The sequence below is a fragment of the Dermacentor variabilis genome, chromosome 3, assembly GCF_050947875.1.
Source record: "Dermacentor variabilis isolate Ectoservices chromosome 3, ASM5094787v1, whole genome shotgun sequence".
Lineage (NCBI taxonomy): Eukaryota > Metazoa > Arthropoda > Arachnida > Ixodida > Ixodidae > Dermacentor > Dermacentor variabilis.
The window spans coordinates 70,846,968-70,866,523 of record NC_134570.1 but is presented as its reverse complement, the minus strand read 5'-3'; the positions used below and the strand labels follow the sequence as shown (position 1 = coordinate 70,866,523).

Below are 19,556 nucleotides of genomic sequence, written 5' to 3'. Positions count from 1 at the left end.
GCATTGTAGTGTTCCAACGTGAAGTTTGCTGTGCCTGCCTTGCACGATGATGGCAGCAGTGTAAAAAAAAAATATATATTATGGAGTGTTACGTGCCAATGCCACAATCTGACTGGAGACTAATCTAGATTAGATTAGTCCTAGCGGAGGACTTCTTCGGATTAATTTTGCCCACGTGAGATTTTGTATCTTGAAAGCAATGTGCAATGTGGACAAACTGCGCCCAATGCCGGTAGCTTCATATGCGCTATGCTTCCGACATTTAGTTCCCATTGAAGCGAGAGACAGCACGAAGGTCAATTTGCTTGCTGCTGCTGCCGCACTTGTTTTGCTTAATTTGCTGTCACAATCAATATTTCGCCTTTCGGGCTAAACGGCGACTTGTTTCATTTGTTTTTTACTTTGAACGTCCGTTACTCACTCTTTGCGATAAAGTTGTTAGACCTTGTGACGAAAATTTCGGAAGTGAGGCGTTTCGAATATTCCGGACTTTGGATAAAACTGACATTTTTTGCCTTATTATCTGGATCCGTTGTAACGAGAGTCAACTGTAATGTTGTACCAAGGCACTGCGGTGAAAAGTTTTCTAATTTGCAAAGCACTGTGAGTGAATGTAGACTATTACTAACGATAGAGTGGTTTGCTGGCTCGCCGGATAACATCTTATGTCCTGCTGATTCAAGCTTCATGGAGCAGCACGTAGGCAGCGTCGAAGCTTATTGCTAATCCTCGCGACAACCATACTGCGACGATGCCCATGCCCTTTTGCATTGCCAGCAATACTGCAAGCTCTCAGTGTAGTAGTGGACCCATCCGCCCTTTTTCAGCAGAACACATGCTCAGCAGACGACATCAGCAGACGACATGCTGGTGCACATAGGTGATACTCATTTCACACATTCACCACTGGATTTCAGGATGTTGGCACAGTTTGACAGGCCAGTGGGCGATGTTTATTTTCGCTTACAAGTTGTTTTCGTACAGCGCACACACATTTAATGTTTACAACTAGCAAAGAAAGAAAAGAGGGGCGGCATGTTTCAAAGGTGCAAAGAGAGAAAGCAAGTGGTGGAAGATAGCGCACAGTGCGTCATCAGGACATTAGCTGGCAAGAGCATTGCGAGATAGGCAAGTCAGCACCCCTGTTAATCATCCTTCTTAGCGTGAACTATGCTAGCTGAAGCTGTAAGACTACTTCAGTAAGTCAACTTCGTACTTCAGCTGCTTTAGGGTGCTCTTAATGCAGCTCGGTTACAAAGTCTTCGAAAATACCTTTTGGCCAAAGAAAAAACAAAGCACGGGAGGTGTTAAATGGTCTCACTTTTGTCAGCACAGAACAGTGTGTGTGTGTGTCCCTCTGCTTTTGTGTTCCTGCTTTTGTGGGAACACGCATGAATTGGTGTGCTCTGCTGTTTCAGATGAACCCCCTTGTGAAGAACAAGAACATGGTAATTCTAAATCTTCATCCCTCTCTCATCCACTTTACCAGTTGCTGTCATTGCCCTGAGTCAGTCACTTGTTCGGTGAAGTTCCTACATCTACCATACCACCCACTGTTAATGGGCTGATGAAATTTGGAGCCAAGCATGTACCATCCTTGCTGTTATGCTGTATACCATGTTAACATATTTGGCATCATTGTGCAGTCTAACTTATGCGGTCATGTACCACTGATAACCATAATAGTAAAAGCTGCATAAAAGCTGCAAAGATAATAGTAAAAGCTGCACAGAAAGGTGTGCCTTCTCATTATTCAGCGAAAGCTTATTACGGCAACAAGCAGCTATAAAGAGAAAAATGTGGCGATTTCATTCGACATCTTGTAATGCTGCAATAGTCAAGGGTGCCAGCTTAAACAACCCTCTTTCCTTTTACTTTTTGCCCCCCCCCCTCCCCCAGTCAAAGTACATGACCTGGTACAAACATCATTATTCTTATCATTTACTAGCTTCCCAACCACATTGTCTACATTACTGTCAGCAACAGTGAAAATGAGCAAATAAAAAAAAATACTTCACCAAACTAGGTATTGACTGGGCAAACCAGTATCGAGGCTACTCTTGACTGGTAAAATCGGGAGCCACAGAGCTCGTCGTCCTGTCTCCGAGTTGCGGTGAGCAATAGGCTTGGAAAAGGTGGCTCACTGTGCAACTTTGTTGACAGGGCGTGAGCCGGTTTGGTCCACATTTTTTCAGTCAAGGTTAGTTTTTCCTGGCCATCAAGGAATGAAAGAGGGGTTCTGATGTTGATGCTGTTTCACTTGGTGCGCAAAGGTTCATCTATCAAACGCACACAAGTCCCTTAGCATCTTGACCCACTCATTTCGCATAATGCACCGTGTTTTTTTTTTTTTTAGCTGCAACTTCTAAAAAGGTTCTAGTACAATTTATTGTAAATAACTTTTGGTTAGCTTACATTGTCATGCGAAATTTTCATACAGTGCTCAAAGCTCATTATGGTGGATGCTCGTCCTATAAGAAATTTTGGTGTGGTAGTTCTTATGGGCAGTACAAGCATTGCAGCCTTGTACCATTAATCGCTATCCATTATTCAGCATGGTGAGGTGAATTCAATTATCTGAAAATCAGCCGTTGAAGGGGACATCAGGCTAATCCTTTATAATATTACCTTGGTATAGTGTAACAACATTAGAGTGTACCTCACAGCCACAAAGGCCATTTTATATAGTTAAAAATTCTTTATCTGATTTTGGTAATGTGTATAAAAAGTTCACAAAATACCATTCATAACATTTTTTTTTTAAAGAGTAGTTTCTATTTGTGACCACTTTGGTTCTTTAGTGGCACATTAATTTATGTAATTGCAGCAGTGTCCTCTTGTTTCTGCATAAGTAGGTTATGATTAGGCATGAACCAAGTTGTTGAAAACCTTTCAGTCAACATTTGTCCTACAGAAAAAAACAAGAAGAAAGAAAGATTATATTTGGAGCGATGCAAATTGGGCTTGGCTAGAGGCCTATAGCTTTTACAGGGGTCTCTGTCATGACTGCTGATGATTTAGAAACAGTGCGAAGCTTGCCCATTCTTTCTTTCCTTTGCAAATGCTGGAGGTTTACACTGTTGTGGCTGATACTTTGTCGGAATGCAATTATAGAAACCATACTGCCGTCATTTCTTTGCATTGAATTGGGAAAATTGGTTCACTATCATAGCTTGGCACTTGTTAAAACCCAGGGGCCAGGTTTGCTATAATGAGCTTGAGACTATGATTGATATCAGGTTGCGGCATGTTGTCTGTATTTTGGCAATGTATTCGAAGTGGGGGGGATATGATATCTGGAAGAAGCTCCGAAAAGGTAGATTCACACAATGGATCAAACTTGCCATTCATTCTGCAGGCTGAGTGCAATGTTGTTCAGTGGCATTGAATCCTGCTGCCAGCAAAAGTTTTTTACTAGCCATGATGGCTATGGCATATTGTATAGCAAGAGGTCACGGCTTGATCATGGCGTCCGCACATCAGTGGGGTTAAGTACACTTGTGCACTTTGATTTAGGTGCGCATTAAAGAACCCCAGGCAATCAAAATGAATTGAGAGCATTGGGCTACAACGTCTCTCATAACCCTAGTGCTAATTTGGGGCATTATACTCTATGAATCAATAAATCAATCAAGTAGCGGTCCATAGTTGCCTTGTTTGTTGCGCAATTCAGCACCACTTAGCGATATTGCATGTGCGCTGCAGTAATAATAGCCAGTTCAGTCCATGGTGCAAATGCATGCTTGTACTACTTTTACAAGTGTATCTGTAGGAGAAAAGGCAATGCTACACGAAACCCTTTACGTGCCAGAATTTTTTTGTAAGTTCGTGTCAGCGAATAAAGCAAGACTTCTTTTCCTTCCTTGTTTTTGGTAGATGCACTTATTTGTTGCTAACTGCATGTTACCTGTCTGCTGCTGTGTGCTTGTGGTTTGAAGTGCCTGGCTTGTCGTTGTATATATATAGCAACTGATCTGAATAGATCCCTTTTGCCCTTTTACGAAAGCTATGCTGACAGTGTCGGGAGTATTGAAATATCAGGCGAAAGTTAATTTCGATAGCATAGAGACTCACAAGAGTAAGTAAATTGTGAGCCTCCACTCACGTCTCTAAAGAGCACAAAGAACTCGCAGCTTCTACTTTTACAGGTGCTTGACACACTTGACTTTTTTTTATTATTTCTGGGAATTGTGCCGTGCACTATAACACCAAGCTTGCATGCAGCTTTCCTGCAAGCGCAGTGGCAAAGAACCGTGGACATCATACTATGCAATGCTGAAAGTGATACAAGGAAAACTTTGCCAACATTTTTTTACCACTTCTGTAGTTGCGTTAACTCTGTCTGCTAGGAGCATTCTGTGTGAAAGATCATGATGCGGTTGCTAGCATATCTGGCAACTCTATGACCACATCAACTGGTCATGGAGATAACTTTTATGGCAGTCTGTCAGTGTGGTTGTTAAGAGGTGAGGGAAAGTCTGGATGTGAGTGAAATGTTGGTTACCTTAATTTGTAAGGTTAGGGACCTTAAACTGAAATGTGTATGCACCAGACCTTGCTTGTCGTAATCAGTTTTTCTGATAGAGTACGCTGGCAACCAGGCATAGGCTGCATGCTTGTGCTGGAGTCGGTTGGTGTCATTTGGTTGCTATAATGGTATATTATTTGTATTGTAGGAACTGCACAATGGGGGGAGGGTGGGGGCTGCACACATAGAAGAAACTCTTAGTGGCACAAACATAGCTACACTACAGGGGCTGTATTCTGAAATGTTCCACTTCGTTGATACTATCGCCTTGGCAGTCACTCATCCGATTTTGCTAACACAGCCAATCAGTGCGTGCCTGACGGCGAACTATCGTAGAGGTGATAGTATTGCCGAAGTGGATTGTTTCAGAATACAGCCCCAGGCCCGTAAAGCACGTCCGAGCTTTCACTAGCTCTTAGTTGTCTAACCTGGAATGCTCTACTTCAAGGGCCAAAGCTGTACACCAAGCTGACAATGCCACAAATACCTTATCATCTCTCTATTTTGTGAATTTCTTCTCCATTAATGTGATTTAAGAGGGTGTGCTCTAGCTGGCACATCTCTTCAATAATGAAGCCACAACGGCAAAATGTTACTGCAACTCGAAACCCGTCTTCTTCTTCTCACTCATTTTGCTGGCTTCCATCTGTCTGGTCGCACAGAAGTCCGGTCGGTGGTGCGCCATGCATGTCCGCATCGCCTGGGAGATCTACAACCACCAGCAGAAACAGCAGCAGCAGCAACAGCAGCAGTCATCCTCAGAGCCTGCCTCCCACAAAAGTGGCCCCTCCACTGTTGGGCCTGGTGCGTCAGCGCCGTCCGGCCCCGCTCCCTCCTCTGCCTCTATGTCTGCCAAGGGTGACCTTCTGAGGGCGCAGAACCATCACCTGTACTCGTCTCTGCCAAGGCCGCATGACCTCAGCGCCTTTCCATCTGCATTGCTGGGGCCAGCCGGAGGTAAATTTGCTTTTGCCTGTTTTTTTTTTTCAGTAAGCAGCTGTCCTTCCCCCACTTGGCACCTATGCACCCCTCAGCAGACCGAACCGAACTGCACAAGGCAATTGTAAACCTGAACCTAGATTTTAAAGAAGCGATGCTGGCTTGCACAGAGAGAAGGGCAAGTGCAAAACTACAGTACTGGAAAGAGAGCTGGAAGGCAATGATATGCAGTACAGCTGAGCAAGTCTTTAATGGTCTCACGGGGGAGTGCTGGCCAACACGTTGGGCAGGGGTTTTGTCTGGGGAACTGTGTCAGAGTGAACGGATTAGACTATCCGACGGTTCTCGTCCAAGGGGATGCTGCGCGCACACGCGCTTCAGCTCGTTAATTTCACAGGGGCGCTCTGTGACACAGTGCTGACTGTCGTGTTGTTTGACACTCCCGTGAGATTATTAAAAACTTGGGGAGCTGTACCACCCTTGCCCACTCCTCATGGCATGTAGCAGTCATAAAAAAGAAGCAACAATAAACAAGTGATCTTGGTATAAATTTTTGTTGTCACTGGCAGTCTTTAAAATATGCAGTGTAGTGCCTATAGGGAGCCAAAAACCAAAGAGCACACGAAATGCATTCCCAGTGCAATTGCAGTGTGGCATCACCCGGCGTTGCAGCAAGCGTTTTATGCTGCATAGTAACTGCACCGTATTACCAGGCAATATGTGTCTTGGGTCGTTACCAACCTTAAGACATGCCGGTTGGTCTTATAATTCTGTTGTGATTGTTGCTGTATGAGAAATGAATACATTGACACCAAGCAACATAGCATCAGGAGTGTGCTCCTTGTGGTTGCCACCAGAGAGTCTAGGCGTTCAACAACAAAAAAAAGCTCTTCTGGTTAGAAAGAGCAAGCTTTCATTGGTTAATATTTAGTTACAGTTGTACCGCATGTCTTCTGGCAAGACCACGCTTTAGTAGGCAGTGATGTTAAGCCAAACTTTGGTTTATGATCCAAGACTGTGAACCAGTTCAGCAGTTGCACAGTCAATTTTGATTGTCTGTGAAGAAGAAATCACATTTGAAATCAAAAGCCTCTTGATGACTCCACACATGTATGGGAGTATGCGCAAGGAGAATTGTTTCTCTTCACATTGGCGAAAGCAATGCAGTATTCGTGTTTTTTTCAACGGCTCATCAATAAAATTGAATCCTTAATGCATTACTGTCTCCGCTGCTTTCTCTGTTACAGTTAGGTAGACTGTTTTCAAACCATGTATTCTGTACAGATTGCACGCATAAAACCTGAAAAACATATTTGCAGCTGGCCATCCTAGGGCACCCTTCGAAGCGTCACCCCATGGCAATTTTCTCGCGCCTAGCCCCGGTCACATAGGTAAGTGTGTCGTTTTGTGATGTTCCTTTGTTAGGCAGCCACTATTTCAACTGCTGCTTACAAACATATTCAAGAATAGTTAAGCCTTCAAACAGTGCCGGCCAGTTGGCTGAATATGATTTAAAATCTGTTAGTTAGAAATTTTTGCTTGATTTTGAATGTCTGAAATGTTACTTCAGTGTTTTGAATACATACGAGCAAGGTCCAAGCACGTCAGTCTTATTGAGTTCAGAAGAACACAATTCATTCAGAAAAGGCCATTGAAGAAGATATTCATATGGCAGGCATAGTTAAAGGCTGCCAACACCTTACGTATTCAGGTTTGTGTTAATATTGTGCCACATAGTAGTCGCTCGAGTGATGGCAGCTCTGGCTTCTATTGCTTTCGATGTGCAGCATTATTAGAATCGATACCCAGTTTCTCCTCGTATATATCCAGCTGGGTAGCCGAGCCCATTCACAGCCTCAAAAATATGGAATGTGTCTCATTGTAGGTTTTTAACTTGGTTCCCCCAGTGCAGCAGCCTACTGCTCTAACCGATAAGATATAGCACACGTGCAGAGTTCAATAGAATCGGAACATTAAATCGCCTTCTGTCATACAAGTTAGTGCTTTAAAGGGACACTAAAGGCAAATACTAAGGAAAGCTAAAGTGATAGATTAGTGCTCGAGAATCTCTAAGGCATCAGTGCTATCGCGAACAGAGCCTTCATAATTGAGAAAACGAGGTAAATGCAGGACATGATTAGAGGCTCTCCCGGGACATTCAAGCACTTGCTCGATGACGAAAGCACTCCTCAGTTAAATTCTGTCACTAGTACTCAACTACTCATTGCAAAAAACATCTTCGTATTGTAAGATCAAATAAAATTCTATTAGTCCAGTACCATTTCATGTTTAGAAAAAAATTACTCATTGAAATTACTGTTGACAATGATGCGGGCGGTCGAGAGGTTTCCTTTTCACTCGACTCTGCGCCGCCCATGCTTTCGCGTTTCAGTACTTTCCTGATCGCGTAGTGCTGCAGTTGTCTTGCTGGCTCGCGAAACTCGCACAAACTGCGAGTAGCAGAGAATTCAACTTCCATGTGATGTCGCGGGATGCCTAAATGGTCTACGCCACTTGATCGAAAAGCAGCTGCAGCGGCGAATCTGCCACTCCGTTTTGGCTCAGTGCCGCCATCTGTCGGGCGCCGTTTTACTCACTGACGGCAGCATAGGGCGGTGATTGCATATGCAACGTCGTCACTCCCCAAGTTGGGTGGCGGGAGATTTGAATGTCGAAAAAGGTATACAGACCCTTCAGATGCAGTTTTCTCGTAAACTAAGTCTTTTTCTTGGCGCGAAACTAGCGTTGCGAAGTTTCTGGAAAGGCATTTAAACAGTCCACACCGGCTTAGAAACACTCGGAGCGTGCGTTGCATCGCGTAGCAACAACTTATAAAAGTGTGAGCTTGCCAGTTTTCCCATGCTTTCCTGTGGCAGCCGGTACTTTGAGCTGCTATGCGACGTTGTGCCGCCTTGGCCTACTCAAGTGGCATGCAGTGCATAAAAGTGTTTCCTTGTTCTCTCCACGCTTATATATTGTGCTTTATGCTCCAGGGGATGTTTGATGCTCCCTGAATCGCAACTGCTCACTTTGCGCCCTTAAAACCACTTGTCAGCAGGTGTTAGAGAGGGACGTCATGCATTCTCCCTTGTTCTATCTCATACACAGCAGCTGATGCATCTAGTTTAGTGCCATGAACGGGTGTGGGGATACCTCCTCATTCTCATTGTGCTGTTTGCCTTGCATTGTGCACGAGATGCCTTTACGTGTTCTCCTACAGACAACGTTTGTAGTCTTCGCACCGCAGTCATGCTATAAATAAAGCCAAGTGCTTAGAGGCTGCTGATGGCCTCTTAGCGAGTCCTAACTGCGGAAGGGAAGTGCACACAAACCAGAACATTGTATAACATTAGATCCCATGAACTGTGCATAAATGCATCTCATTAACATAGATCTTCAAATTGCTTGGGATCATTTTTCTTTTTACTTCTTCTGTTTGTAAACTTTTTACTCGTGATAGTGAAATGCCGTGCTAGAACAGCTGTGCCAATAGTGGCAAGAGTGCTCATTTGCGCCGTCCTGCTCCAAAATTTAATTTTATTGGCAAATTGTACCAAGCCTGCACCAAATACAGCATAAAAATAAGAGCCTCATTCCGTTGATGCCACCTACAGTCTGTGGTGAAACTGAAGCCAAAACCTGGTGCACGATGTTGGTGTCGTCATCCTGCGCCAAGCCACTGCCACGACACCAAGTGAAAGCCCATGAGAGTAGATATAGGAGATGGTATCGGTCCTCCAGTCACTGTTCTCACACTATTGTTGCACTTTCCTACGGCTGATTTTCCAATGTGCTGCCACAGTGTGCTCTTTTCGCTTGTGCCATTGGTGCTGCAGTTCAGTATTCACGAGTCAAGGAGCTTGCTCAAGCAGGATGTTGGATCAAAAAGAAAGCCTTGGAAGGACAGTGTCAGGTCCCACATTATTTAGCATAGTTGTTATCGATGCCACTTTAAATCTATAGTACAACACGGGTGTACGCAACCTCTGAGATATAATTTGTTTATCACTGGGAGCCTTTGCAACCCTGCACAATTGGAAGAGCAGATTCCATGGTTATAATTTATTCGACTTTCACGCGTTCCAGGGCACACTTGTGAGGGAAAGATTGTGTACATTAGAAGCCCTTGGACACCTTTACTGTAGCTTTTCTTTAGTCGCACACATCCTAGGCTCTTGTCTTGTTGACGTGCTTTATGTACATATATATATGTGCGAAAATTTTTTTTTTACTTGCTGGCTTGAAGCGGGCAGAATGCCGAGTGCCTTGTAGAAGGGGCATTATAGTGCAATATACGCACTATTCTGTTCAGTAAATGAAAATACAGTCGAACCCGGCTATACCAAACTCGCAAGGAAACGCCTATCAGTTCAATATAGAGCATAATTTGACATAAGCTTGCTAAGGAATTGGATGTCATAAAAGCACATACAATTTATAAAACCACTTTATTGATGAAACTAGCTCACCTTCGCATGAAATAGTCCTGTATTTTCTTCTGCTTGGGCAGTTTCGCTGCCTGCGATGCACGCACTTCTCCACATTGTCTAAGGAGTCTGAGCAGCTGAGGCCGCCATCTTCCGCATTTGCGCGAAAGCACCGGACTAGTGTGAGTGCACCAATCACCTTGGAAGACGTGGGCAAAAGACCATCATTACTTTCCTCATTGTGCCCACTTTCACTTGGGCTCTGTATGATTTGGGCAATGTAGTCTTCATTTTCGGGCTCACCTGTGGTCGCGACAGCATCATCTGCACTCACAAGCTCGTCGACCGTTGATTCGTCAACGCCTTCCAGAGATTCTGACGGCTCGGTCCAAACTTCAGCAACACCAGCAGCGGCTTCGTCGCACTCATCAGAGATGAGTCATCACCGGGCACGCAGAAGCCGGCACGCCTGAAACAATTTTGGATGGACCATTTGTACACGACCGTGCATACGCGCCGGGTGCCACGGGCACCGGGTTGTGAGTTTGTACACTTTAGCCCTAATCTCCCCCTTATTCTTCAAGATCATGCTGAGAGTGCTGCTCGGAATCTTGCACGCTACGGGGAATCCGACTTCTCACCGCGTTCGACCCGATTTATAATATCAAGCTTCACGGCGAAAGGTGAATTCTGCCGCTTCATCACTGCAACACTGCGACAGAAAGCCCACAATGCAGAAACACAATGAACCTGAAAACCAGTGAGACAATTCGTACTTGCGCCATCTTGCACGACAGGGGCACAAGAGCTTCTGATTGGCTGTCTGAGCAAGTGCTGCGAGCCGGCCAGGATCATTTTTTGCAGGGGGCATTGACGGCTCTCTCGACGCAACGCGGTCACGGTAGGGAGAGTGGTTTGATGGAGCCGCGCCGCTGGGTTCCCCCGCCACCACGAGGGAAAGCCAACTTTTGGGGGTAGTTTTCCACCGCTTGACGTTCGATATATCGGGAATCGCTGCTATTTTCGTTCAATGTAAGCGTAACTTTTCCTATATATACCTATCGTAACCATACAGTGTTCAGAAATTGTTCTATATAAAGAATAATTCTATGTAAATGGATTTGATATAGTCGGGTTCGACTGTAGTTTGGTAATTTTTAGTCCAAGTGCCTCATTGATTCTCATACAGCTGGCTTCTTTATACATTTTTATTGATTGTTTCAGTTATAATTGAGACTGTGTTTGGTATGTAGATTTATGTTGGACAATGCGCCAGAAGTGCTTGTCGCTGCGCCAGGTTGGCTTTTAAAGCCTGCACCAGGACCCGCACCGAAAGGTCAAATGGCTGTTCCACCACTGCAAATGCTTCGGTTTATTGTCAGGCATTGTGCCCTCACTCGCAACTCCGTGTTGTAATTGTTTCAGCCGCAAGCATGAGTCGAATGCCAGTATCCACATCGAGCAGTTCTCTCAGCCGGTCAACGGCATCACGAGTGCTTCCTCCTCCTGGCATGTCCCCCTTTGCAAGGCCCGGTTTCCCTGGATTTGTTGGCGCACCCGCTGGAAATGCTTATGGCACGCTCGGAGGCCTTGGTGAGTTGTTCTACGCATTTCGTGTCGACAGAACTTATAGGCGCCTTCAAGCTGCGTCTGCAGGGCTACCGTAAGTTGTGCCCAAAGTGTGGTCTCTGAAACGGCGTGTTGTCACTCTGTATTGTCAGCATGAAAAAAAACATAGAGAGAGAGAGAGAATAAAAGCACATCTTACAGTTTTTTGTTCTCATAATCGGCAGTAGTAGCCTTCTTATATTTGACATTATTTTTGACATGTCAACTCGGGGCACTCTCGTGGCCCATTTCTTCTGAGCATGATGTCGTAGGTTTGAGTCCCTAGGTGTCATCGTTGCAGTCTAGAAAGTACAGAATCTGAAACTGCCATGTTTGGCGTTCAGGCCTGCTGCAGCATGGCGTTGACTTGGGTTTGTAGACTGTGCTTACATAGTTCTTTTCCCCTGTCTTGCAGTCTGTTTCTTTATCGTGTTAGAGACAGTCCAAAGGCAAGTAGTAACTCAGGCTTTAAAGAGATGAAATTAGTTAGATTGGACCACAGATTATTACAACATAAACTTGCACAAGCAGCATAATATAGCATGAACAAACAAAAGCAGTAGTCAAAGATAGCATTTCATATGAGAATGACACGTATACATTTCACGTAGCTCGCAATACTTATAAAAATATAGAATTTGTTAGTAGTTAACAAGCGAACGTAATGCAAAGTGCAGACACTGTTTGCTAGAATTCAGACAAGGTGTACATAAAACCCGTGGCTCGCTATGTCTTGTTTGGTAATGCAATATAATTTTGCTCTATGTGTGCCAGACATCCCAGATTATGTGTTTTTCTTTGTGTCTCTAGTTTAATTAGATTGATTATTGTTCCAGCCCAGAGCATCACTTTTTCTGAAAGTGGAGTTTTTGAGAGAGACCTTTTGTGAGTGTTGTTTTACTTGGATTTCCAGCTGGTTTGTCAGCAAATTCGGCAGCCAGTCTCTTTGCGAGTCGGGGCGACCTGGGAGCCGGCTGCTTGGGCCAGGACCCCTGGGCACGCCTGCACCGTGGAGCACCTTTCGGCCCTCTCGGTGGGGCCGCTCCTCCGCCCCAAGCAGGGGGTGGAGGCCAACCCGGCGCAGGGGGTGGTGCCTGGGGAGGCCTCAAGGCTGAGGCTGACCGCGAGCGTCTAGAGCAGCAACAGCACGAAGGGGAGAAGCAACGCAGGCTCGAGGCTGCTGCTGCTGCCGCCGCTGCTGCTGACAAGGAGCGCAAGGAGCGCGAGGCAGCCGCAGCTCTCGAGAAGGCTAAGGAGATTGAGAGGTATGCGTCATCCGTCCTCTGTTCTGCATAGTGCTGTTTTCTGGGGCAACGACAGGAATGCGCTGTCCTGTCTCGCCTCTTGTCACGTCTTTGCACTGGGAAATAGCGATGTGTCAAGCCAAACTAGCCCAACAGTGCATTCCTCTTTTGCTGCTCCACGCAAATATTTATCAAGTGCTTTATTTCCCTCTGAAGCTGAAGAAATAGAGCAGTTATGTTCTCCTGAATACTAAACAGATTTTCAGTTTCATTTTACTAGTGGGCCATACTTTGCTTAATGGCAATCTTCTATTGCCTAAGAAAGTTTTGCTTTTCAGTGTTATCCCAAAAAACAGTAGGGTTTTACTGTCTTTATGGGACGTTGTTTGTTTGAGTTATTGTCACCTCACTATGTGAAAAACAAAACCGGGGACTCCACATTACATGACTCGGCAATACTCTGCGATGTCATCGGTGACGCACTGGTCGACTGAGGTTGGCGCCGACGTTAACGGGCAGTTGCCTTTTCACTTTCGGTGTTGGCATCATTTGCTGCCCGTCATAGGTTCCTAAATCGAAAACCCACGGCAAGTTTCCACGACATGACCCCCTTTTTTCCACCCACATCCCTCTGTCGTCCGTGTGAATGCGTCTGCAGGCGGGAGTCAGCGCTCCAGTCGCATTACATCTTTGAGCCTGCCATGTAAATCCAAAGCTAGTCTTGTGATGGGATACTTGAAGCTACAAAAATAAACTGATGTGTGCCTACGAATGGTGTTTGAAACAAGGGGCCACCGTACAGTATTTTGCAAAGGTGGCGGCTGTGATTATCGGTCATACCATACACTCATTTTCATTGGCGAGCTAGTTTGTCAGCTTTCTAATTGTCTTGCGACTGCTGCGAATAGATCTGCACTGATTCATTATGAAACTGCAGCTTTAGTCGCCGACAATCGACAATGCAGCTCCGATTAGGCCTAATGGGCCACACACTTCCTAACGGGAGAGTGTGGCCATGTCAAAAATTCACTGCCAGCTGATGCGATAACGGGCTGCAAGCCATCGTGGAGAGCTTGTCACCAGTATGTTCCTACAAGTGGCTCATCAGTGATGGCTCATGAGATCACTTGCATGGGTGAGATTGACGACTGTTGATGCGGCATTCGGGTTCACGGGTGACCAGCTGGCGACTACTGCGAGCACGAGTCCCGATTTCGTCTGTATACTTAAGTATGCTCGGCAGGAAGTATCAAACTGCTCAAATCTGCATACATGAACGCTGAACATGTGTATCCGATACGACAAGTGTGCTTTACGGTGGTTAATCTGTCTGATCTTTGCATGTGCTTTCAGGATTTCCATACACGCGGCTTTCGTCGTTTCCTCTGTTTGCATAGCCTTATTTGTTTCATTTGGTCCCGTTGACCTGAATGAACCTTGCACTGATAGAGATCGCACATCGTGGGAGTGTTGTACACATCAAGGCACCGACGATGACTGTGTATTTCACTGAAAATTGAAAAAAAACTGAATGTTGTAAAAATTCAATAGTAGATATTTGATGTGTGAACTGAATTATTCGAACATGCACTGGTCAATTCGAAAGAGGACATTCGACTATTCGCACACCCCTAATAATGATGTGTTTCCTGGTCCTCAGAATCACTGGGGCCGTGTTCCAGAATGATCGCTGTTGAAGTTGATTTCACTTTCGCGTGCAATGTAATGTCTAGCATTGTGGCTCACTGTATTAATTAGAAATGTTTGTTGTTTTATGTAATGGTGTTTCTGTTACCTGTCCTGCCAATGTAAAAGCAACTGCACGGATCATTGAACTCACTGTGACAAGAACTGTACTCGTACATAAATTTCTTTTTCCATGCCCCTTTCCACTGGTCAGCCAAACGGCGCCTGCTAATAGTGGTGTCAAGAGTGATCACTCCATAATTCAGCATCACCTGCACTTTTCACTATCGTGTATGGCTTACATTCCATGATAACAGTTCATGCAAATAAGAGATCCATTGTGCAGGAAATGCGATACTTAACACAGCTATGCTCTCATTGCAGGCTACCACAGAAAAATATGTGCTATGCTCAGTAATTGTTGATGCCAGGAAAACTAAGCACTCTGATTAATGTTGCCTCATTATTCTTTTAATTGTAAAAGATGACGTTAACATGACTCATTTCTATAGTTCTTATACAAGATTTAGGCCATATTTTAATCAGGATTGTGAAAGAAACCTGTTTGATGATACTGATTCTTTAGCTGGGAATGGTCATTTCTTGTCGGTGCTTAGAGCACAACTGATGTTTTTTTGTCTCTCTATAGGGAAAAGAAGGCCCAGGAAGAAAGACAACGAGAAAGGTAAATTACTTTTCGGTTACTTGTATTTTGTCTCAATCTATATCGCTAATATCTCTTTTTGAATGTTCCATGCCCTCAGAAGCGCAATAACTGACTGGCCATGCCTCTTGCATTGTATCCTGCAGGGATCGGGAGAACCGGCTACACTTGCACCACAATCTATCGGAAGGAATTCTACGAAACGGGGACTACATGGACGCACGAGCAACGAGTAACAGCCACCACCAACTCATCCGAGACCGAGAGCCTCACTCACGCCCAACAGAGTGGAGCCTTCGGGAACCCCCAACGCGGTCGCCCGCCCGAGCTCCCAAGGTCGAGGGTCCCTACGAACCACCAGCACCTCCCAAAGTCGAAGTGAGGGTAAAAGAAGAGCGGCGCGAACCCGACGAGCCCGAACGGAAGCGGCCGGCACCTCCACCCGCCGCTGCACCACCCGTTCCGCCTTCGGACGACTTCAGGAATGCCCACTTCCTCAATCTGGGTGCCGCGGAGAGGGCTGCCTTCTGGAACGTTGCGGCTGCAGCCGCGGCCCCGCCGCTGGGTGGGCCCGGTAGTGACCCTTACCGAACATTGCTCGATTTTCACCACACAGCCACCCGCAGTGAACTCGACCGGGAGCGTTACCGCCTACTCAATCCCATGGTCGCCTTCCATGACCGATTCCGCGACATCTCGGAGCTGGATCGAATGGCACTGGAGCGAGAGCTGCAGAGCAAGCTGGCCGCCCCTCCCCTAAGGTCCGCAGACCCAGCAGCCTTCTCTAGCCTCTTCTCACAGCTGGGTCCCCCGAGCCCCTACCTCGGGGGCCTTGCAGGGCTGGCAGCATCCAGCCGGGCTAGTGCCAAGAACGGGCCCACCTCGGCCGCACCCCCGGGGTCCCGCCCCGAGGGTGCCGTGCCGCCTCCGCTCATCCCCTGCGGCAGCGGAGGGGGCGCAGGGGGACCCAACAGTGGGCCACCCCCGCACGGACTATCCTCTCTCAACCACAAGATGGGCTCGCTCGTGGACCACGGCGCGCACCATGATATGGCACTCTATGCCAAGGAGAGGAGAGAACTGGCTAATCACAAGGCAGAAGGGCAGCTAAGGTAGTGGTGGCAGGGGGGCTCCTCAATGGCGGGTGGGGACACGAAATATTGCTTTTCTCCTGTCGGGGCAAGCAGGAGCGGGCAAGGTCGGGAGCCGCAGTGCGGGCAGTGGCAGCTGCCTGTAAACGGCAGTGTGTTTCTTCCAGAGCACTTGTGTCTAAACCAGTGAACTGTCCTAGCTTACTTGCAAGGGAAAGAAAGAAAGGTAGACGAGTCGTTTAAAAAATGAAGACACAGTTGTGTGCTTTAATGGACAACTATATATTTTTTTGACCAATACTGAAAGGGTCGCAATTGTACGTGGAGGACAGGCGAGAACAGTGACCTTAGCTGCTGGCTTTTTGCCAAGAATCTCTGAGAAGTCTCTACTGAAATGAACAGGCGTGGCAGCAGCACTTTTCCTGGACATAAATCTGCCTAGACGAAAGCCGCCGTGTTACGTTGGTGTGAACCACCTTTGAATGGTCCACCTGAGATTAAGTTGACCTTTCAGTTCTGTACATGCAGTGCAACAGTGATCCTGGGAAAATCATTTCCATGGGCCGTTCACGAACAGCTGGGCACCAACTGCTTGTCCACTAGTGAGATCGTTGTCGTGTGCTTTCCAGTTAAATACATTTTCATGCGCTCTTCCCAAATCAAACACACACGAATGGAGGGTCATCTGACGGTATGTGACGGCTATTCGTACAACGAATTTAGTGGTTCTGTGGAAAGAGTTCAAGGGTAGTGCCAGTCCTTTTCTTATTTATTCGTGTAATACACCAACGGCCTTGCCCGCCTCCGTGCCTGACCCATCCTGCCCTCCTCCCTTCCCCCCGCTACATCGTGTGATGGCCGTGGAGAATGTGCAAAACCATAGTGATGTTTCTTCCGCTTTTCCTCATCATTTTCTTTTTCCTTAATTTTTTTTTTAACATTTATGACTGTGCTGCTGAGCGGCACGTTGAGCTTTCACATGGACTTACTTCCATTTGCCTCTCGCCCCCATGGCGAAGGGTGCCAGTGTGTCAAGTCAAAAATGAGAGGAGGAAGAGGAAGTGAAAGAAGAGGAAAGTGTAAATGTTATGTGCGCGTGCGTGCTTGTACATAGGTTTTTAAAAAGAGGAAAAAAAAACTGTGTGCATGCGTATGTACATGTGTGTGTCTCGTTTTTGTACCATAGTTTGCCTACAGTAGTGGAAGTGAGGGGAAATGTGAGAGTGGAAAAAGACAAAAGGTGCGAAAATTCTGCGACCGTGTGCGTGTGTGTACATTCTGCGTGTTCATAATGTACATAAAAACATCGGGGAGCATGTTTTTTTGTTTGTTTTTTGCTTGTTTGTTTGCCGAGTATGCGCATGTGTGTACGTGTAAATATCATGTAATAACTGCTGGGGGAAAAAAAAAGATAAAAAGGTGGGACTCCCTTTTTCTCAGCCGCAACAGGCTTGCTGTATACAAACAGGACATTGTCAATTTCTTAGTCGCCTCCAAGTGGCAGTCAATTTTTTTTCCCTTTCTATTTTTTTCTTGCTTGTGTTGAAATTTGTGATATGCACTCGTATCGTGAATACGTGGTGCGTTGTAGTTCATTTTCTGCTTTCACACGTGGTTGGCCAGTAATGTACACCGAGTAGTATATGCCTCAGCAAATTTCTTTTTGCAATTTTTTGTTTTTGCAAATATTTATTATTTCATAATGCGAGTAGTGAGAATCTGGCATTGCGAACTGTTACCTCCTCACAGAGTATGCGGTGGCTGTAGCGAAAATTCTTTGCCATGCTTTTTATAATTTTCGCTCATGTTACGAGACTTTTGACAAAAAAAAGTAACTAAGGATCTGCTGGAATGCATCTGTTACTGTCTCCCCTTCGTGACGTTTTGTCGCTTGTGGGAATGCACAGCTTTTGGCGGTGTACATATATTTATACTGTTTGAAAAAAGGAAACAGGTGGGCATTTTGTATCTCCGGTAATGCTTTATTTCTCTCTCTGAACAGGAATAATGGAGCTTATTGGTATCACAAGGTTGCAGAATGTATAATTCGTTATCTTTCGTTTCCTTTTTTTTTTCTAGTTCTCAAAAAGGTCATGCACTAGACCACACTTCGCAGGCTGAGGTTATCGTACCTTACTGTTTGATGCCTCATGTGATGGCCATATTGGAATCGCAGCCATTTCTATATGCAACGCTCGGCATGTTTCATATTGAGTTGGGTTTCAGTCAGAATAAATACAAACTCAAGTTGGCGTGCTCCTTTGGAAAATAAAAACATTGCAGAACACAATGCAAGAGCTCGTGAACTACAGCTATGCTGATTCAAGAGAAAAATAACTCAGCAGGGGAGGACAATGCATGTTTTAGACCCTTTCCAAAAATCCGAAGAATCCATCATGTCTCGTGTAAGTGGGCCAACTCGCAACGTATTTATGAAAAAATTGTCTATATATATATTGCAACTACAGAGGGGAGAAAGCATGGATGCTGGTGTAGTTGCCTTATTTTTACTAAATGCGTCGAAGCTACGCACCAAGAAATGCTTCTTTTGTGTGTGTGTATGTAAATGAAATGTCTCGCTCTGCTTTCCCTCCCTTGTTTTTTTGTTTTTTTTTCTTTTGGTGGTGCACCAAATCCAAAGTGTTTAAAAAAAAAGTTAGTGTACAGCAAGAAAATAAATGACAACAATGAGGGGGCCAGCCTCCTCTCTGTTGCGAAGAGACTCAGCCTCTAGAGTCTTTTTTGGACTTGCCTTCTCACCACTATGCTCTCGACGTGAATGGATCTCCATAACCCAGGTAGTCCAATGTTTGACGAAAGCTTGTCAGGCAAGGGTAGTGCAAGGTCGAAACAAAAGCACTCGCCTAAGGTTCAAAGAAAACAAACGGGTGCGGTAATTGGCATTTCAGAGTCACTAGGGGTCCTTCGTTCACCATGAATGGGTACTTGAGAGGATCCGATTACGCCTTAGGTGGCACAAAGTGTGCATGTATATGCATATCTTGAGACGATTACTTGTGTCCAGTTGATCACGCATGTTGTCGATCCAATATCCCAAGACTAGGAGCAGACGTGAAGCTAGAGGCTTCTCTGTTGGGATTACACCAGCAGAATTCCAGTTCCCGTTGTGGTTAATAGACATGCAGCATCCACACCATATGATCGTATATACACGCAGCCAATGTTTTGTGACAGGGAAGTGAAAGCAATGGAGGCAAAGCACCTACATGTTGGAGCACTCTTGAAGGGAGTCACGCATTCTCATTAGCATTTTTTTTTAAGCTAAGGAAGAGAAAAACACTCGTATTTACAACCGCAGGATAAGACAAAATACGGTTTTGAGTGTAGAGTTTGACTCGTTTTTCTGCC

At 45.6% G+C, this 19,556-nt stretch overlaps 1 protein-coding gene across 5 annotated transcripts in view; it reads left to right on the top strand.

The window, feature by feature from the left end:
• LOC142575859 (uncharacterized) overlaps positions 1 to 18,909 on the top strand; it is a 408,749-nt gene extending 389,840 nt beyond the window's left edge. For 4 of the 5 annotated variants that reach the window (XM_075685567.1, XM_075685565.1, XM_075685563.1 and 1 more), the window contains 7 exons: positions 1,419 to 1,448; positions 5,191 to 5,485; positions 6,787 to 6,858; positions 11,320 to 11,487; positions 12,416 to 12,767; positions 15,082 to 15,117; positions 15,243 to 18,909. In XM_075685567.1, coding sequence (XP_075541682.1) covers positions 1,419 to 1,448; positions 5,191 to 5,485; positions 6,787 to 6,858; positions 11,320 to 11,487; positions 12,416 to 12,767; positions 15,082 to 15,117; positions 15,243 to 16,212 — 1,923 coding nt within the window. In that variant the 3' untranslated portion in view covers positions 16,213 to 18,909. The remainder of the gene's footprint in view (positions 1 to 1,418; positions 1,449 to 5,190; positions 5,486 to 6,786; positions 6,859 to 11,319; positions 11,488 to 12,415; positions 12,768 to 15,081; positions 15,118 to 15,242) is intronic. The other variant, XM_075685564.1, reaches the window with a different exon arrangement.
• The last annotated feature ends 647 nt before the right edge of the window (positions 18,910 to 19,556 follow it).